The 21,525-nt window shown below is 39.1% G+C and overlaps 2 protein-coding genes across 2 annotated transcripts; one reads left to right on the top strand and one right to left on the bottom strand.

The window, feature by feature from the left end:
• The first annotated feature begins 4,455 nt into the window (after window positions 1–4,455).
• LOC135595983 (FHA domain-containing protein FHA2-like) lies at window positions 4,456–13,243 on the top strand. The gene is made up of 3 exons (XM_065087578.1): window positions 4,456–5,227; window positions 11,799–11,956; window positions 12,802–13,243. Exons 1-3 carry the CDS (start codon window positions 4,531–4,533, stop codon window positions 13,009–13,011), a joined length of 1,065 nt encoding a protein of 354 aa, XP_064943650.1. The 5' UTR covers window positions 4,456–4,530; the 3' UTR covers window positions 13,012–13,243.
• A 2,864-nt stretch (window positions 13,244–16,107) lies between these two features.
• LOC135594849 (bidirectional sugar transporter N3-like) lies at window positions 16,108–17,500 on the bottom strand. Its single transcript, XM_065085358.1, has 5 exons — window positions 17,328–17,500; window positions 17,032–17,242; window positions 16,788–16,949; window positions 16,601–16,720; window positions 16,108–16,524 (listed from the first exon to the last, which is right to left on the bottom strand). Exons 1-5 carry the CDS (start codon window positions 17,498–17,500, stop codon window positions 16,108–16,110), a joined length of 1,083 nt encoding a protein of 360 aa, XP_064941430.1.
• Window positions 17,501–21,525: the final 4,025 nt, after the last annotated feature.

Here is a 21,525-nt window from a genome sequence, read left to right as displayed (position 1 = left end):
ATCAGACTTGATTTGCTTAGTATATGCCTTAAGAATTATAGTTAGCATGTAATTAGGATTATATTTGGGAGATAATCTCGTTAACTCTATTAGGGGCCAATTGGGCTCGTAATTGGACTGGTTTGGGTCAGATTCAAGGCCCAACCAGATTGCTAGACCATGTTTGGTAGTGGCACCGCCAGACTGGGGTGGTGGTACCGCCTAGACTAGGCAGTGGTACCGTCGACAGTTATTACTTACCAAGCGGTGGTACCACCCTATCAAGCGATGGTACCGTCAGAGCTTAGTATTTGAGACTCTATTAAGCGATGGTATCGCCAGACTAGGCGATGGTATCACCCAGTGTCAGAGTGTCAGGCGGTGGTACCGCCTAGTACCCCGAAAATCCGGGATGAGACACTTTTTTACTCTAATTTTGAAGCTATTGGGCCTATAAATACCCCATCATTTTCTGCATGAAAATGTAACAAAGTGTGAAAAAAAAACTCAAGTGTTGGGATGTTAAAAGTGTTATAAACCGAATCACTATAAATTCTGGTGTGTTTATTCCTTACTGCTTAATCTCTTTACTGCATTCAACTTTACTTCATTACAAACTGTCCAATCCCCTCTTCTCTACTCATTCAAGAAAAATAAAATGGTTTTTGTCGAAATCGAATTTTATCATACGAAGATTTTCAAATCGACGTAATTTTTCCGTTGCACTAATTCACACCCCCCCTCTTTGTATCGCTCTTGATCCCAATAGTTGCTACCTGCGCGGCTACCGTCACCTATGCATGGCTGGCCGTGGCTACTGCTAGCGCGCGGCCACCGCATAGATGCCTGCCATCGCACGACCGTTGCATGGGTGCGGTGCTGCCCGCGTGCAGCCGTTGCCTGCTGTGCTACGATGCGCACACTGCCCAACGTAGCCGTTGCGACGTGCATGCTACCCAGCACTACCTCTATTGCTAGTAGATTCGCTAGCTATACGCAACAAGGTCGACGACGACCATTGCTGCTTCGCAATTTTTGGAGATCATATTTACAACAAATCTAACATTACCAACAAGCAAGCAACAAAACAAAATAGATAGGAATACATATCGATGAAATATAGATCATTCAAGCATTGTAAATAAAAATAATAGATCTAATATATTTGATCTCAAGAACCTAAATTCTTATATCAATTATTAGCATAAAATCTATAATAATGTTATTTGTAATGCGGAAAGCCTTTTTATGCTAGGATGAAATCAAATAAAATTAGATCTAATAATATTATGATGCGTACCTTTATTGTTGTTCAGAAGAATAAACCTTATTTAATCTACAAGTGTACCATCGTGGGATCTGAGATATCAATCTGCAAAGAGAACTAATCCTCAGATTGATGGTTTAGGAGAAGAGTTGATAGAGAGACTATAATCTCTCAACTGAATCCTATATGAGATGCTACTTTTTAACCCTTAGAGGTCATGTTTATTTATAGGCGAGAGTAGGATAAATTATTGGAAGAGTTCCTCGTTATCTCAGGAATCCTATCATAATCAGAATCCTATCATATCTCTAATATATTTGATTATTAAATGAGACTCAAATTAAAGTTGACTAGGGAAACTTCAAATTTTCAAATCTTAAATTTGTGTTATAATAAATTATCCAAAATTATTATAAAATCATTTTCATCAACTTTAATTGGCTATATTTAAGAGGTAAATTCTTAAAAGCCCTCTAACTTATAAAAATTAGAATGGAAAATTTAAGACTTTGACTAATGGTCACGTATAACTTATAAAAATTATAATATGACATATCACGTATCAAATCAAATGATCAGACAAAAAGCTTAGAGGAATTATAAACATGTTGTTAAAGTCATGTCAATATGCCTCCTTTTTATTTCTTCCTTCATCATCTTCTCCTCCATGTTTCTCCATCATCTCCTTTTTCTTCTTCCTCCACCTCTCCTCTTTCCTCTTCTTCGTCCTCATTTTTGTCCTCTTTCACTTTTTCCTTTTCTTTTCTTCATCTTCGATTGCATATCGGTATATCGTGTGTTCTATGTTAGTATAACACCATACGAGATCACAAATCTTTGCACTTATAAGTATATTGAACCACAAGTATTGCAGCTACAAAAGCACAAGTGAAGGAAACACAAGAACAAAGCCTGACACCGAATTCTGTGTAGATTAACATAGCTATGATACATGATTCTGGTTTCATATACAGATTCGCAGGAATTTTCGTCCTGGATCACTATGATCTGCCATCTGGGTAGCAAAACTCGAGGATCTGATCTCAAAGAATGCTGCACAATTGTGTTTTTGCATAAAATATCATTGTGTTAGAAAATTATAGACAGCACAACATTGAAAGAACATGTGCATTGCGCATTCTTGATCCATCGAATTGTCTGGCTTATATGTCAGATGGGTTTCACACCCCATAGCAATTGATATCCTACGATTAAACATGACTCTATATTACTGATCATCTATCGATATATTAGTTTTTTATTTTCACAAATAGATAGGAGGACAATCAAAATCTTTATCAGCTAAACTATCAATTTTAGTAAATCGATCTAATATACTAGTTTAGTTGATATCCTTAAAATATTATAAATAATATTTTGAATTCTCGACATTTCATAAACGAGTCTAATACACCACCTATCAAATTATTATTATTATATATATATATATAATAATAATAATAATAATAATAATAATAATAAGTAAAATCTATGAACCTTCGAATAAGATCATATTAAGCTTCCTTAAGAACTATGAATGTCATCAAGTACTAATAAGAAAACTCAAGCCATGGGTTTTGATTCACACTCAATTGAGTCTTAAATCTTATATGAAAACACAGTACATTATGATCATATCAATATTTTACATAGTTATGAATCCACTAACTGGCGTATTCCTAAAATCTATCAGCTCATGCTTGGCACTTAAAATGTTGAATATTAAAAAATAATTATATATATATATATATATAATTATATATCCATTTTAAGTGAGTATTAATAATTATGAGATGATACGAAAATAGCAAAATCTAAAATCATAATCCCATCTATATTTTCATTTCCAAGAATCAAAGCCCATATCTACACCTTTAACCTTATAATATCTTTTTCCTTATCCATTAATCCTTATCTATTTTTAATAAAAGAATAATATTTTTTTACAACAATTATGACTATTGTTATAAGTAATTAAATATACACATTTCCTATTTGGGTGAGTATTAATAATTATAAAATCATACGAAATAATAAAATCATATTTCTTTAGTGAGTATTAATAATTATATGATCGTACAAAATAGTAAAATCATATATCTTTCTTTGTTCATCATATTATTTTTATACATGATTTTTTAAATCTCATCTGATAATAAGTTTATTTACTTTTAAAATTTTATTTGGTTTGATAATCTAACCTAACTTAAGGTGCATAAGCAAGTACTTATATTATTCAAAATCTTTTATCCTAAAATAAAATTTAAAATTATAATTCGAACTTCAATTATTTTCATATCTATAATATTACACTACGAAGTTTGATAAGTTGAAAAAAAAAATAAAAATTTTTGAGTTTTGAATATCAGAGACAAAAAGCTTGATAAGTTCTAAAGTTGAACTTAAAAATAAAATATTTTGAAAGATGATTATACTTCTCAATTGCCTCCCTATAAAGAGAGTCAATCATGTTTATATAGTATAAAGATAAAATACAAAAGGATTGAATCCATTATATATATTAAATGATATTTATGTTCCTAATTCATGAATATAGATTTGAATGATTATTCATCAATAAGCTCACAATTCATAATATATCCAATATAACGGAATGATTTTTATTTTTTAAAATAAGTTAAAATTTTATCCTTTTTATTTTTTAAAATAAGTTAAAAATTTATCCTTTTTTAAAAGCTGAACTTTCTATTTGGACTTATTTAAATTATGTTAATCATTTTAGACTCTTCTTGTATTCATAGAAGTTTGATCGAGTTTTGACCAAATTACTTTTTCCAATAAACATGTTAAGATTTTTTTATCCTTTTAGTTTTAACTAATCCATGAATAGTTAAAGGATTTGATAGAATTATCATCAATTTGACGGTTCATATTAGAAACCATAATTTACATTTAAAATGTTTTTTCCAAACATTAGAAAACATTATATCAGTGTAGCAGAAAGGTTTTGTAGGAAATGGAACCCAACAGAAAATACAATGGAAGATGATAGAGGTGAAATCGGGTCGAATCTGTATTGGACATGAATCCGAATCCGACGATATAATCTTAATGGATTCGGGTTTAAAATCCATATCGAAGAAAATTTTCCTTTCCCTCCCAATTCTAATTAATCACGAAAATAAAAATTAAAGAAAATAGAAGAAATAATAAAAGAAAAGAAACCCCTCCCCGAAGGGCGAAGCGGGTTTAATAGCGTCCTTCCCAAGTCGCAACCCTTCCCCCAAGCCATTAGTCTCGGCCGAAGGGGCACCTTATCGGCCATGGCGATGGTGGGCGGTGGCGCCGCTGGGGCCGGATCCGGCGACGTCGAGGCCGGGTTCGCGAAGCTGCAGGGGGAGGACTTCGAGTACTACATGCAGACCTACTCCATCATGCTGGGCCGCAACAGCAAGAAGTCGACGGTGGACGTGGACCTGTCCAGCCTCGGCGGCGGCATGAACATCTCCCGCCACCACGCCCGCATCTTCTACGACTTCCCCCGCCGCCGATTCGCCCTCGAGGTCATCGGCAAGAACGGCTGCCTCGTCGAGGGCGTTCTCCACCTCCCCGGCAACCCTCCCGTCAAGCTTGACTCCCAGGACCTCCTCCAGATCGGCGACAAGAAGTTCTACTTCCTCCTCCCCATCCGATCCATGTACGCTACCGCCGCAGCGGCCCGCCAGATGCATCCCCCGATCCCCGCGCCGCCACCGCCGCCGTCGGCGATGCCGGTGCACCCCGTTATTCCGCCCTTTGGACGGAAGGGGCGGCCGCGGCCGTCGGATTTCCGGGACGGTTCCTACGACGACGAGGAGGAAGCGGAAGAGGAGGATGCGGACGGAATGGAGGATGATGGGGTCGCCCGCGCTGGAATGAAGAAAGTAAGGAGGGGTTCCGGAGAGATGGAAGGGTTTGGAGGGTACGGGGTCGGGGTCGGCAGTGCCATCGCGGGGAAGGCGGGGCCTTCAGGTCATCTGGGTCAGTGTAGAACATCCCCTGCCCTATGCCAAGTGCCTTCAAATTTTCCCTTACTAATTTTATGCCCTTTTCTTTTACTTATATGGTAATGATCAAATAAACCCTAAACCCCTAATTTCTATACGAAAAAAAAGGTCACTTCAAACCAGATTACTAATTTGTCAGTGTTTGACATGGTCTTGGAGAGCAGATTAACACGGTGCAAATTATGCTAATTGAGATGACGATTTTGATGGAATTATGTTGAGATTGGTTCTAATTGCAGAGCATTATGTGCAAACTTGCTGTTATTAGGATAAATCTTGGGAGTATAGTAGAGAATTGATGGGTTCTAAGGATGAGAATTTTTTTTTTTCTATTTTTTTGCCGCCTGGGCAAAACAAGGATGGATTTGTTGGAAATTTGAGCAGTTTGTTCTATGTGACAATGATAGTGCGACAAAGCTTTTGCAGGTTTTGATGAAATAATTGAATGCAAAACTTCGAAAACACTTGGTGGAACTATTGTCTCACTTTTGGAAGTAAATTTCTAGGTTCTGCTTTCTTTTTTAGCTTAACGTGGCATTAAGGGTTGGTCTATACCTCAAAACTCTTATATCATGTGTTATGCACTCCTTGATATGGTGTTACCATCTTCCTGTTGATATGTTACCAGAGGTTTGGTCAACAGTTAGCGTTGTCAAGACATAATGACAGTCCATTCTTTTTCAGTGTGCATTACTTTACTGACTCTGTTCCTGAGCTCTAGTATTGTGAGCTATTAAAAGTAGTCCATGTGTAATGATCAGATGATCTAGACCAACTGGCATGCATGAAACAAAGTGTCGTTTCAGCAAGCCTTTCGAGATTTGTTAGCTATTATTTGTAGACTGATGGGGCATCTCAATTATACATGTGCATGCTCTTCTCTGATGTCATTTGCAACAAATCATTGCATCTGCAGTATCATGCAAATAATATCAATCACTAATAGCGAATATCTTTTTTATTATGTTTATTACTATGATTCATTGCAATCAAAGTCCCATCTCAAAGTTAAAGGCTATTCTACTACATGGATTTACAGAGTTCTTTAGATTCGACGGCACGTACACAGCTGTATGAGACAAATAAATATTTATGAATGCATTTGCTTGCATTTCTTAAGTTGTTCTGATGACACATGTTAAAATACCTTAGGTTTTATGGGATGAATTATATTTTGGAACAACTTGATGCATAAAGAGACTTCTTTTAGAGTTTTTTGCTAGTAAGCAGCTTACATAATGCATATTATGTTTTCTTTACCAGTTTTTTACCATAAAGCTCTCAGTTTATTGTATCTCATAGATTTAGAGGAACAATACATTGCTAAGAAATTGGTATTTGTTATATTGGATGAGTGGTCTAAATTCAATCACTTTGCTATGCTATGCCGATGCTTGCATTTTTTTTTTTCTGATTTTATCATATTTCCTATGTAGGATTGGTACCTTCTATACTTGCTAATATGAAGTTCTTTAGAAACCTCAAGATTTGCAAGATAACTTATGCTTGCAGCCTAGAATGATGGTTTCTGCTTGTCTTTGCAGAAGAGAAGCCAATGTATGACTTACAGTACCACAGTATATATTCGGTATATTTCAGTGACAAGATCAAATAAAGAGTTAGATGCCAGCTGTCTAACTAGACAAGGCTAGAGATTTCGAATGTTACAGCAGTCCGTTGAGGATTATTATTTTTTTATCTAGGTTTGGTTAGCCAACTATTAGAAGTTCAGTTTTGCTATATCTGCAAGCTCCCTAATTACTCCTATTTTGGTGAGAAAAGATCCTGGCAAAGGCATTGCACTTGATTACAGTAAGAAATTCATAGTAGGAATTAAGCGTGACACATGTCAGTATGTGAGAGAAAGGATACATGGGCCATAACTCCTTTCCTTCTACTTGCCAAAATCAGTGAGTTGGCATTCCACATCAGACCATAATTTCTATGGCTTGGTTTAGTTGGCCAGCTATTAGAGTTGAACTAGGAGTTCCTTTGGTGGTATACTAATATCAGGTGCTTATGACTCGCTTCCGAACAATGTTTGCTCCTTGATTTCTCCATTTGTTAGCATAGGATTAAATTTATACTGAAAATGTAAGGTGCTTGTATTCTATTGTTTTCACTGTTTAATTGGATCATTTTGGTACTGTAATAAACTCTATGCTTCCAGATCTGTATTGCTACAAAGCATGGTTAAGTGCATGATGCTTATATGACACAAATATGGGTATACAAATGCATTATAATCTACTCATGAAAAAGTATAATATTATACAGTACAATGTGTATAAAAAGATACTCAAATATATGATGTTTGAGTCACTGAATATGTAGTTGCAAATCATTATGAATAATAATCAATACTTACCACTCCTTTAATTTGGAAGAAATAATTTAATGCTTAAGAAGGTAAAAAGAACATGTACCCAAAGAAGATGAATAATTTGATTAATCAACTTCATATAATCAGACAAATGAAACTACGATATAAGTAAATCATATATTCATTTCATCCATTACATTATCAGTACTCAAAGTATCCCAAGTATCTGAAAATACTAACTATTTAATACTGTTTTTAGAATTGGATAATAAGGCTGTTTCTTTACAGCTTCTGTGACTAGGGTTCAAGTCATAGAATGAGCCTCTGTATTGAAGGCTAAGGGTGCTTTTGTTAGACCTCTCCGAATTCTACTACGGAACCTTATGCTTAAGCTGCCTCGTCTTCTAAACTTAGGTGCTTATGTACATAAGAAGTGTTCAATGGGTATACGCATTCTTCACGTGTTCGATATGGAATATAGTATGCAATTTAAGCATTTATGTTCCTGTTATTGTGGCAATTACTTGGGTGTCCAAGATAGCACCAAGCCATTAAAATTGATCAAGGAACGTCTAGAGTATAATTGCATGGAACACTATATGTACTCTTATGTACAATCATGTATATTCATGAGTATGTATGAGTGTTTGACATATCTACACAATGTACATATTTACTATTGCTTAATTGCATCATTGTTTTGTCCTTATTTCTTTTAGTCTAATTGCTTTATCTGAATGTAATTTTTTTTGACGTATTTGACATTATTAGATTGATTGTGTGGGCTACTATCTATTGCCGAGGCTCTAGAACAGGAAGAACTACCTAGGGGCATCTAGGTATCAAAAAAAGTATATTTTACTGGTCAAATAAACAAATGGACTAGTGCACAAGACTCCTATTATTGAGGGTCAATGTATGCATGTTTACCTGTACATCAGTAGAATGACTGTTTCCGTGTCCCACAGCTGCAAACTTAAATAGTATATGGCTATACTTTTCCCCCTCCTGCTGCAGTAATCTAACATCTATTATGCAGAAGATGATGGAAACAAATAAAAGTTTAATTTGTTATAAGGCCCATCGACAAGATCATGTTTCTTCATTTGTTGGCTGAACAATCTTATGTACGAATATCTTTGGTTGATTTTATAACTAGAAATAGGATGTATTTGGGCCCATGAGCTAGCATAACTCTTCCACTAGGATCCTGTTGGAATACGACATTGATACTTCATTAATCATTCATTTAGGTACCAGAATGGATAAGTTGGATGTTGAAACACTCCCAGTAAGTTATGTAAATTACACTGTTTCCTATGAAGGAAAAATATTAATAAATGCTGCGTCTGAATGGTGTTCATTAGGATCTTATAGTTCGATGACTCAGCAGGTTTATTCTCTGCAGCATAGCGCTAAGATTTCTTGCAAATGCCAGTGACAAAACTATAAATTTAGATAAATACACTCAGAAAACCCACATGGCTACATGCATAAAGTTTTGCATAAATGCATGATCCAAACTTTCTCATGTTCTATGACTATGTTCTTGGATTTAAGTGTCGCCCTTTATGATATTCTGGTCTCCTGGTCTAAATGTGTGGACTGTGCCTGTAGCTATTAGCATGTAGCCCACATGCATGTTAGTGCCATGCCAGTAGAAAAAAATCTGCTTTTTTCACTTTTTTTTCAAGTCTTAGAAAGTAATGAGGCAAAATGGCTCACAATATGATGATATAATTCTACGTTCTTTCTATACATTCAAACCTGCACACCGGCATGACACCTAGTACTTACAATACACTAGCTGGGGTGATACATGGTAGCTAAATCCTTGCCCCACCTCTTTCTTTGAGACAACTTGTCCACCAGGAGGAGAAATATTCTTCTTAGGAAAGTTTATCATTTTTATGACAAAATTTGCCAAAATATTGAGGATGCTGTTAATACTTGAAATATAAGATTTAGGACCAAGGAAGAAAGAAGTTAAAAGCAGAAAGACAAAGAGGTCAAGATGAGGAGAGAATTTATAAAACCAGTAAAATATAAGCACCAACATGATGTCTGAAACCTTTAAACTTTTGCCTTAATCTTTTCTTGTGAAGATTTATACGAACCTCTGTTTTAATTGTAAACCTGTAGTTTACACATAGTACATACTACAAAAGTGTACTTTTTTACGGCCTTTTACTACAGACAGATTTTTATAACCAGTTTGTGCTACTTTTAGGTATATTAATTGAGTAGTTAGAATTAGAAAGTTGTACCCTGTCAAATTAAGGAAATGTGGAAACAAATTCCTTTCTGAGAGATCTAAAGAATTTGTATTTAATGTGACAACAGATACCCACATGCTTATACATCAATCATCAATCTCTTGTGTTTACCTTTTTCTTTTCTTTCTTTGTCTAATTAAATGTCGTATTGAAGTGGATCCATTTGACTCATATGCTTTTCTTATTATATGTCGTAGATATTTTTGGAAGGTATATTAAATGTTAATAGTGATTTTTCCTTTTACTTCAACTTGAGATACATTTTCATGCATTTAATCTGTTGAAGCTGTATTAGTACCATAAGATCAAGCGATCTACACTGCCTATGGCAGTTCCAGTGGGCATTATATTTTGTGATAAGCTGGATCATGTCCACAGCTGCCTGATTGCATTGTATAAAACAATGAATGCAATCAAAACAAAGAAAATTCTGTATGAGCAGCTGGATATTAGATATGATGTGTGCAATCATCCAATGAGATGATTGGCCATTTTAACAAAGAACACGAGATATTGTACTACCTTACCACACCTTTTTGTAATCCACAATTTGATCTTCTTGTTCTAAACTTACTTTCATTCCTGTATACATTTATATATTGGCATTCATATTTTTTTTGAGTTATTTGACAACTGCATCATTCAGGATCATCTGTCATATGTTATGGAGTTCTATGTGTAATAAATACATAAGCATTTCTTCTAGGTTAGTGTCAATTTAATTGCTTTGTTTTTCCTATTTTGGTGCTTCTTACTTTGGTAACGGATGAATTTATTGTCCATATTCAAAATAAATTTTCAGTGTATATGTTATTTGTTATTGATATTGTCTTGATTGAAGAAATTCTGGTTGTGATTACGTTGAGCGATGAAGACAAATGCTATAAGCAAAGGGTTCCAGGATAATCCCGGATTGAAAATGAATATAAGTGTAACTTTAACAATGCCAGAGAAGAATTGGGATTATAGATAAAATAAATGAACTATTAAGTTCTTAGCAGCAGAACTTGTAGGTACCTTTGATCTATTATTCAGCAGAAAGGGGAGACCAATAAATATATTACAGAGAATAGAAACTTAAAACGGAGAGTGAAAAGAGGAATATATGACAGTTGTAAGGCCAGTTATTTTTTAGGGATTAGAATATTGTTAGTTATGCAGTGGCATGTACAAAGTTAAGCTGCTGAAATTAGGTTTGTTAAAATGGACATATGGAATTAAAACAAAAAAAGATAGAATACGAATTATTTATGGAACAAAGAACGTAAAAAAGAAATATTGTTTTAAAATAGTAGAGACATGTTCAAAAGGAGACCTATAAATGCTTTGGTTAGATTAGTGAGTCGATTAGTTTCAATGGCACAAGGTGAGACAAAGAAAGACACAAGAAAACTTAATAGAAACAATAAAATAGAGCTGAATTGTAGGGAAAATCCATGCCCAAATAGTTGACTAGACTTCACAAATTGTCATCTGAGACAGGATATGACAAATTATCGTACTTGTAGATCTCAGTGCACTGTTTGTGCTAGCAATATAGTCAAATTTCTATTTACAAACTTTTCTTGTAGTTCCAGCAATCTATTGAATGCGATCCGACTTCTAATTCAGCATTAGGATCATTTGGAGACTTAGAAGGCTAGTTTAATAGGTAGGGAAGTTAGTCTTGCTGGTTTGCCATGATTCATACTTATGCAACCAAGGAATAATGGATGTTATATGACGATGAAACAAGCTTCTATCTAAAAGCGCTAAAAAAACCAAGCTGATGATTGATGACTGATTTAACAGTTCATATACATAGAAGTGAAATGGAATTATGAAGTGTCATTTCTTCATCTTCTTTTATCTTTAATATTTCTCAAGCTGTGCAAGACACTTTCGGGATAGAATGGATAGCGTGATTTATATATATGTGAAATGATGCCTTTTTTCACTTTTGCCAGAGAAGAAGTCTGAAGCAAGATCAAGGGTTGATAGAGAAGCAGATAATCATCAACTTATGCAGTTGGAAGAAAAGGATGTTGTCTCATCTGTAGCCACAGTTCTGTCTGATCTTTGTGGACCTGGAGAGTGGATGCCTATGGCAAAACTTCATTCAGAGGTTAGTAATTTTTTCTTAAAATTAGATATAGTTTCTCAAACTTAAATCCTTAAATACTATGGTCATGGGACTAATGAATTATCGACTATAAGCCTAAAGAAGCTTTCAGGAACATTTTCTTTGACCATTTTTACTAGGTAATGCCATTCTTTTTGCTGTATTTACAACTTGGAATCATTTTAACCAAGTCATCTTGCTATGCTAGTATGCTATGGCATTGCATGTTGTACACTGATACTGAAGTCTTATGTTTTCTAGTTCACATTTACAAAAGTCGGAGCTTCCTGACTTCTGGCATCTGATCTGCATGATTTGTGAGATTTTAGAACTTTGTTCTGGTTTTGGTTGGGCCTAACGACTTCTGACTTTTGGTATTTCTATGGTTTTGGTAATTTCCCTTGGAGTTTCCAAGTTCTGCTGAGAAATTTCATTAAATATATGCAAGGAAAAAATCAGGTAAATGTTCAATGTAATATACAGAATGATTATTATTAGGAAATGATATTCTATCTAGAATTTAGGAACTATGTTTTAAAACTAATTTGCTGTGTAACGATAAGCATTTTAGCATTCGCTCACCAATCTTGTCATCTGCATTCAAAACAAAGTCATGGTAAGAGCATATTTTCTGGCTATAATTGAAGACTGGGATCTTAGATCTTTTCTCCTGTATATTTATTCCTTTATCTATCATCTTCCAAATGCCATATCTAAATATTTATATCCCTCCAACTCTGCAGCTGGTTGAAACTTGAATGCATTACTTACAGCTTTTTATCATTACCCTCCTGATTCTGATCTGATCGATTGGGTAAAATTTGACGATTTCTTGTGATTGCATTCAGCTTGTCGAGCAGTATGGCAACGTCTGGCACCATGGCAGAGTGAGGAGGTACCTTACATCGGAGGAGTGGTCGCCCACTGAAACCAAAGGAAGACCGTGGTTTGGCCTCCTAACGCTGCTAAGAAAATACCCAGAGCACTTTGTCATCAACACAAGGTCAAAAGGCAGGGTGACATCCGAGTTTGTCTCACTTGTGTCGTTGCTCTCATAGCTTATTATTACTACCCCAGTGCATATCATATATAATCTCTATATAGAGTTCTCCAAAAGGCAAACTGTTGTGATACTTAAACTATGCTGTGCATGTGCTGCATTTTGTTTTATTGTCATTGTTGGTGTGCTTGAAACCTAGCTTTGTTGTAAACATGCGTTCCGGCAGTGCGGCCCATGATATGCTTCTTCTTTCTCCCATGAACCATGTGGTTCTTGGAGGTGTTTCTTAAGCAATGTGTTTATCTTAATTATCATGACCGCATCTTTGTATCTTTACTAGTATTTGCCAACATTTAATTGTCCTCAACAAGTTATCATACTGTTCGACGACTTCCAAAGAACGCCAAACGTTAAAGCCCATTGGATAAGAAGCTCCGATCAAATGACCTTGTCTTACCTGCCGCAGGGCTGCTCCTTTGTGGGGCCCAACCGGAATCCGAGCCTTCTGGTCCAATCAAACGACGGGTATGTGAGCTTCTACTCTATTAAGTGGCCTCTTGATGGATCTTTTTTTGTTCTTCCGCCGTGCCCTAACATACCCATACACGTGTGGGGATACTAACTGCGAAGGTACTGCGATCTCTCACTTCGACACGTGGATGTCGGCCCCATCCTCGTCTCCCTTCTCTCGCACCTTCTTCTTCGGACTCCTCTAATGGACCCTCGCCACGTATCCCTTTCACGCCCGCCCAAAAGACGGTGCAACCAATGTTCCAGCAGCCACGCTCACGTGGCGCCTCCGTTTGCCAGAATCGGCGGCCATGATTCGGCTGGACATCCACCTGGCTGCTGAGTCCGCCGCGTGTCGCTATCGCCTCTGCACGTGTCGAGTTCAAGCGTCCCTCCGTTTCGCTTCTCGCCACGAGCCCACCTGAACTTCAAACCGCCAAATCCGAACTTTCCCATCTCGCCACGCCATACACGGCGCAAAATCTATCGCTCTTGCGCCACGCACCGTCGACGCACACGCGTCGATGGTCGATGAGGTCCCGATGTTTGTCTTCCCATAGGCGATCCCGGCAGCCGTCTTCCTATCAGAGCGAGGGAACAGGTTCTGCTGAGAGCGCATTGTCACGTGGCTCCACGCGAGCCGATTGATTCTTCACGCCTCGACACGTGCCAAGCAACCGAGGGTCGAGCACAGGTTTATTTAAGCGGCCCCATTCTCGGTCGGAACTCGTCGAGCTTTCTTTTCGACACCTTTCGCTTTCCGGTTTTGAATGGAGTCGATGGGCGCGGCTGACGACGGGGACGAGGTGGAGCTCACCCTCGGCCTCGCCATCGGCGGTAGCACCCCTAAGGTTCCCAAGCTGAGGCGCACCGATAGCGCCGGCAAGCGGTGGCGGATGCCGGAGGATGGAATGATCGTCGGCACGGTGGAGGCCCAGAAGGTGCAGTCTAGGGCACCGAATCGGGCGGTGAGGGATGGCGACGCGTTCTCCGGCGACCAGTGCAGGTCCGTCGGCACGGATGTAGGCAATGCCACCCGAAGGCCTTGCGTTGCCCCCAACCCTAACCCTAACCCTAATCCTAATCCTAATCCTAATCCTAATCCTAATTCTAATCCCTTCGGGCATCGACCGGTCCCGGTGATGCACCCCTGTCACCAAGTGCAGTACGTGGGGGTGCCGAACGGCCTCGGTTTCCCGTGCCTGATGCCTTACTGGCCGCCGACCATCTCGGCTGCGGCCGACGGATTTCACCGGTTCGAGAGGAATGGGTGCCAGCCGGCAGCTTGTCGCGGCGTCGCTGTTCACGCGGCGACCACGTGCCCCTCTAATGGTGGTTTGGAAGTCGGTAACCTTGCGCCGAAGATGGATTCAACGGGGAGCAACTCGTCCGGGGTCGACGATCGCCGTAGTGGACTCATTCGAGGTATGAGAGTTTCTTCCCCTTACTGGATCTTCCTATGACCCATAAAAATCTCTTTTTTTTTTTTTCCGTTCAACTCTGTCTGTTTTTTTGGTAATTCTGGGTTGGGTTAGATTCGATCTATAATCGTATAGATTTGGGATCTTCGTGAGAGGTTGATTGATATGCCAAATTTGATTGATCTGGGATAGAAGAAGCACCTTTCATTCTTTGCACCTTTAATTTGGGCTACATGCATTCCGCGATCCTACAGGTGGAAGCAGCGTCAGCAGTCACTGTTCCAAGTGCAAGTCAGGCACTCAAAAAGCGGCCAAGCCTGCATCGTCATCAGTCTCAAATGCAGGCCAAATGCTCAGGCGCGCGGCTTCCCTGACCACGCCCGTCGCGGTGGCTCGTGAATGGAAGACAGGCATCGTCGCCGCCGACGACTCCTCGCCATTGCTCGGAATGCCTCGGGTGTCGACCACCGGCGACGGCCCCAGTGGGAGGACGATCAGTGGTTACCTGTATCGATACGACAAATCGGCGGTCAGCATAATGTGTGCTTGCCACGGCAAGTCGTTCACGCCGGAGGAGTTCGTCAGGCACGCTGGCGGCAGCAACGCCTCTGATCCGTTGAGGCAGATCGTCGTGGCTCCTTCATGAGGTGGGCGAAAAGCTGAAGAGTGGCAGAAGGTAGTAGCCATGGAAAAAGAAGGTGGTGTAAGCATCTGTGCTTTAGGTCCGTAGATTTCCTTTATGGATTGCTCTTGTTTATTGCAAGCTCTGCTGCTTGAGCATCAGAATCCGCATCTTGGAAGAAGAGTGATGTAGGATTCAGCGTGGTTTTGAGAGCTCCATTCAAATGTTCACACGTCCATCATGGCGGCTCTCCTTCGGTTGACTTCCTTTGTTGACGTCTGTAGTGATTGCTTTATCTTAATCAACTCCAAGATATAAAAATATTTAAGAGCGAACAGAAGTCGAGACATCATCACTTTTAGCAGGAAAAGAAATTACAAGCTTTAAGAGTGCTGGAAACTACATCTCAACAATACTACCATCTCATTCTGCCGAGCATTCGTAGAAGAACCGGTGAAGAGAGAGGGTGGAATTGGTGCCTATACATATAAATACGGCATCTTCACTGCTCTCTCCGTCTTCATTACTGAGCTAACCTCGTTCGCCTCCTCGCCTTCCGTCATTCCCTTGTCCGTGCGTTTGCCATCCCCGTCCCGCCGGCCTACTCGTCACGACCGTTCATCTCAGAAGCCGGGATGTCGATAACGTTCTCGGGCACCACCGTTTCCACTGCGCTGCTCTCGCCTTCCTCCGCCGCTGCCTTCCTCTCCTCCTGCGTCGGGGACATCGGGGTTATCTCCGCGAGCTTCACGATATGTTCCGCGATCTGGGCCACGTGCTCCGCGATCTTGGTGATGTGCTCGGCCGCCGCAGCCGACTCCTGGGCGCCGCCCTCGCCGTCCTCGTGGTCGCTCCCTTCCGCGGCGACCTGCGCCTCCGCAGCCTGGGCTGGGGCCGGCTCTGCCACCTCGACGATGTGCTCGGGCTCCGCTGGCTCCACGGCGTTCCCCTTCTTCTTGTAAATCACGTACACCACTATTTGCCCGATTCCAAAGATGACTCCCAGAATGCAAGGAATCTGTAATCAAACAAGTAAGGCCAAAGAGTAACACACCACTGCGTCCCATGCCTACTTAGGTGCTTGTGATGATTACCGAGATGAATGCGTCCTTGGTGAACACACCGTAGCCGAACCATATGGCTGCGCTCAACGTGAGGCACACCAAGACGTTCACCGGCATAAACTCCACGCTCCTCGTGCGCACAACACGCCTCTGCACATGAGTTGATTCCGAGTATCAGTACAAAGAAGACAAAACCTGGGGCGACAGCCGTCCTTACAATGGTGCTCATGGGAGCAGCGTAAACGCTGATGGAGAAGCCGACGCAGATCCACCCGAGCACCGTCAAGCGATTAGTGCCACTAAACAACAGCAGAGTAAGGAAAAGGATCCCGATGAAGGTCACCAGGTTCAATGCGACGAATACTTGGATGGTAGAGATCTGCAACTCCACCCCACGTAACTAAGTCTGCAGTTGCATACACGAAATGAAACGAAAGAAGCAGTCGTAAGAATCCACAAACCCTATCCTTCCTCGTGGCGAAGACGAGGTAGATGGTGATGTAGCTTGTCAGAATGATGCATCCGATGGCGTTGATGCTGATGAGGAGGGCCGAGTTGGGTTTGAGATGCGCATAGTAGACCCAAATCAGGCAGCTGAACAAGGATAGGTTGTAGGACAGTGATGAGTACCCTTCTGCTGATTTGTTCTGGTAGATCTTGCAGATCGTAGGACTGCGATGACAAGCAACGCCATGAGGTGAATCAGGTGAGATCAAATGCAAATAAGTAGAAAAGACAGGGTGAAGCTGATGCTTACACTGGCGCCAGATAAACCACGAACGAGATGATGTTCCCTGCAAATTTCCATCTCGTAGTATCAGTAAAATGTAATGCACGGTTTCCATCCATCATGAACACGTAAATGAAATGGTGATCACCTAAGATGCCGAAGGCGAGGGGTAGAAAATGTTCCAAAGATATGCCTCCCATCCTCCCTCCAAGTAACAACAGCCAAGGCTTTCTCCTCCCCTCGCCGATGCCAAACAACTCTAATTTGCTTTCTTCTTCTCTTCCTTTTATTGCTTGTGGTTGTGTCCTTTTATCGCTTCCTCTTTGCTTCATCATTTGGGTGAAGGCATCGGTTGTGGGTGTCCAAAAGTAGCACTTGTCTCATCAACTGTGCAACGACTCAGATTAGGAGGGGGTTTAATGGGTTCATTAGAGCGGTCTCGTGTTAGAAAACAGTTTTGGATTTTGTTGGAGGAAAGCTCCATTTAAAGTACATTTGGAGAGGAAGACTAACTATTTTAAAGATGGCCAAAATATCATGTCACGATTATGACAGTTGCAACCCACTCGATCAAAGTTCTATAATTAGATAACACTAATTACAAAAAGCTTACACTGCTAAACTGTTAGAGAAGGACCTAATAAACATCCTTAATGGAGCCATGATGTTGGTGGCCTCAAGTGAGCCAAGATGTCGAGTAGAGAGGAGATTATGTGAGAAGATAAAGGCAGTCACAAGAAGAGATGGAGATTAAATAGTGGGTTGGAAAGAAAGTATATGTAATTTAATCAGATATGGCAGTAAAGTGATAAATTTTTTATTCTTAAAAATATCTTTTTATTTTTGTTTTTTTCTCACATGATGCTCATTATTTCGTCAGCTTCAAGGTATTATTCTCGTCCTCATTAGAGCCGCCCTATGGACTAGTCCAAGTGGATGTTATAATGTCTTCCTCATCATCATAATAACACTATAAAGTTTACCTTCAACTATAAAAACTTGATATCCTAATGGCTTATAAGTAACCAAAGTGATATAATATAATGTCACCTATAATATTTTTTAATAATTTTACAATATTTTTTGTACCTTAACGAAAATATTATAATGTTAGAAGAAAAAGTCAAATGAAATCAAAATACACTAGAAACTATTTGATATATCATATTAGGATTCAAATAGGTATCTATAATCGTTTAGAAACAGCATCTACGATCGAAATTGATTTATTATAGTATCTTTGCTATCGCAACAAAAAAATTATCAAGTCTACATGAAAATAAATACTGTAAATAATCCTATTAGACATTTAACCTCAATCAAACTAACAATAAACCTAAAAATATAATATTATAATAGCCTACAAACAATAACAACTAAAAAGGTAAAATATGATGCTATTTATTATTATTATTAATTATTTTATTATAATTTTAATACCTCAATAAAATTACTATAATATTATTACAAAATACTATAAATTAGCCAACTAAAAATACTATAACCATCCACTTGGACGGACGGATACATCTCATGAGTCAGATCAATAAGGTGTCTTTAAAACTAATAGCAAAAGTCTGATTGGATTGATGAGATATATTTTTTATATTATTTAAAATAGTGGCATCATTTGAGAACAATAAAAACATGATTTTTTTTTTTTTAAACAATCACCTGTATTCTTACGTAAAAACACTCAATTTGGGCGGAAGCATCACATCCGTCTCTCCATCTCCACGTTTTCCCCGCACGCCCTGCATGCGGACGTGCAAAACGACATAGTAAGCGACGAGTGCACGTACGTACGCGTGTGTTTTCTGCGCCGCCATCCGCCGTCGTTCTCCGTAACGGGGCCGTACGACACGGCCGACATCTCCACGCTCTCATTGGCCGGCGCTCGAGGTGGACCCATCTCCGCCGTCTCCTGCAGCAGCCCAGCCGTGGGATCTGACCGGTTCACGTGGCCGTCGCGTAGCAGCTCATACCACGGAGAACATGCACGTTTCGTGGTGCATCACGTACCCATGCATGCACGCTTGCGTAGTCAGAGGAACGTGGTTTTGCCGCTCCGTTTTTCGCATATTACTTAGCAATCCAATGCATCTCAACCTCAATTTTAGAGTTCGTAGCATCAATTTACTCTTTGAAAGCTCCATCTGTATTAGGCTAGCTGTACGGTTCATCATCAGAGCCATTTTGCTGCTCCTGTGTGCTATCCTCTTACCATTTGGAACGACTGATTAGGAGCTGAGGAGGAAGTAAAAGTTGAATTAGTGTGGCCAGTGCATGATCTGTAATTGTTAGCAGAACTTATCTCACTTACCTTACCAATTTCCTATGGAGGAGAGCATGAACACAGATGTTAGGTGGTCCAAGCCTAATAATACCTATAACATTGGCATTGCCAACGGTACAATGGTTTGACGAAGAAGAATGTGCAAGGTGTAGATTTGACCGATTAATTGGGTTTGACTGGGCCAACATGAAAAATGATATGATGGTGGCAGAGAAAGTAGTCCAAGTTAAGCCCCTTGCCATGTTGGTCATATAGTGCCAACTTAGCTCCGGCAAGCGTACCCTTCTTAGTTAGGCAGTTTGAATGTCTCTTTGCAAGAGATAAGTCAATTAGTTGGCCATAAGAAAACCTTCACACACACACACACATTGCCATGTTGGTCATGTAGTGCCAACTTAGCTCCAGCAAGTGTTCCCTTCTTAGTTAGGCAGTTTTGGATATTATCTCTTGCAAAGAGATAAAGTCAGTTATTTGGTCGGCAGCCTTCACACACACACACAAACAAAAGAAAAAAAAAAACCCTAGATCGACTTAGGGAGGGTTAAGATCCATTTTAGTTCATGTGTTATCAACTTAGGGAGGGTTAAGATCCATTCAAGTCCTTATGGTTTTCTCGTATTTCAAATAACCCTTACATTTTTTAAAACATAGCATATAAGCTCCTATTGTAAGTCCGAGTTAACATATATTAGAGTCTGCTTACATGGTATACTGACTCACAATAAATTATCAATATAATGACATACGTAATTAGGGTTAAGGTCTATTTTAGCCTCTATGATTTTGACCATGGATCTCTTAAAATCATTATGGTTTACTCATGTTTAAAATATCCATATATTTTAGAAAACATAGCATATAAATCCCTTCCGTTAAGTCTAAGTTAATAGATGTTAGAGTCTGCTCACGTAGTATGCTTATTTATAATAAATCATTAATATAATGATACGTATAATTTAATTTTTTTAAAAAAATTAAGACCTCCATCAATAGCGAGAGGAGACGTTGTCATGGAAGCAGCCACTAATAACAGCGTTGAGCCACTATTGCTTAGTAAGGTGTCGTACGCATACAGCCTCTCCCGTGCTAACGACGAGCTCAAGAGCTTTCGGTCATGCCTCAGGTGTATGTGCATTGACCAGTTCGACGCTAGGCATGCTATGGTCGCTTGGTCTCTCTTCCTCCTCTTAGGTGTTTTCATCCCTACCGCCTCCCACTTTGTCTCCTTGTGCACCTATAATGTGATGGCCCAACTCTCCATCACAAACAAAAGAAAGAAAAGAAAAAAAAAACTAGATTGACTTGGAGAAGGTTAAGATCCATTTTAGCCCATATATCATGGACTTCTTAAGTCCTTATGGTTTTCTCGTATTTCAAATAACCCTTATATTTTTAAAAATATAGTATATAAGCCCCTCCCATAAGTCTGAGTTAACATATATTAAAGTCTGCTAACATAGCATGTCGACTCACTATAAACTATCAATATAATGATACGTGCAACTAAGGTTAAGGTCTATTTTAGCTCCCATGATTTTGACCATAGACCTCTTAAGTCATTATGTAGCATATCCGTATATAAAATATCCATATATTTTAAAAAACATAGCATATAAGCTCCTTCTGTTAAGTCTAAATTAATAGACGTTAGAGTTTGCTTACGTAGCATGCTGACTCATAATAAATCATTAATATAATGATACATGTAATTTAATTTTTTTTTAAATTAAGACCTATATTAATAGTGGGAGGAGACGTCGTCGTGGAAGTAGCCACTAACAGTAGAGTTGAGCCACTACTGCCTAGTGGGGTGTCGTGTTAGTTTAGAAAATCCCACATAGTCCCACATTAAGAAAATCAAGCTTGTTATCTCATATTGCAACTATAAATAAGGGCTATGCTTTGAAGCCAAATGCACCATAAGAAAAC

This window comes from Musa acuminata, chromosome BXJ1-2 (assembly GCF_036884655.1).
Source record: "Musa acuminata AAA Group cultivar baxijiao chromosome BXJ1-2, Cavendish_Baxijiao_AAA, whole genome shotgun sequence".
Classification (NCBI taxonomy): domain Eukaryota; kingdom Viridiplantae; phylum Streptophyta; class Magnoliopsida; order Zingiberales; family Musaceae; genus Musa; species Musa acuminata.
This window is presented reverse-complemented; position numbering and strand designations above follow the sequence as displayed.

Bases quoted from the DNA above. Each gene is read 5' to 3' on its own strand.
- LOC135595983 (XM_065087578.1), top strand. From the start codon at position 4,531: ATGGCGATGGTGGGCGGTGGCGCCGCTGGGGCCGGATCCGGCGACGTC. The intron at 5,228-11,798 runs GTCAGTGTAGAA...CACTTTTGCCAG, and splicing joins GGGGCCTTCAGGTCATCTGG to AGAAGAAGTCTGAAGCAAGA. The intron at 11,957-12,801 runs GTTAGTAATTTT...GATTGCATTCAG, and splicing joins TGGCAAAACTTCATTCAGAG to CTTGTCGAGCAGTATGGCAA.
- LOC135594849 (XM_065085358.1), bottom strand. From the start codon at position 17,500: ATGGGAGGCATATCTTTGGAACATTTTCTACCCCTCGCCTTCGGCATC. The intron at 17,243-17,327 runs GTAAGCATCAGC...TTGTCATCGCAG, and splicing joins GTGGTTTATCTGGCGCCAGT to TCCTACGATCTGCAAGATCT. The intron at 16,525-16,600 runs GTAATCATCACA...GTTTGATTACAG, and splicing joins CCAAGGACGCATTCATCTCG to ATTCCTTGCATTCTGGGAGT.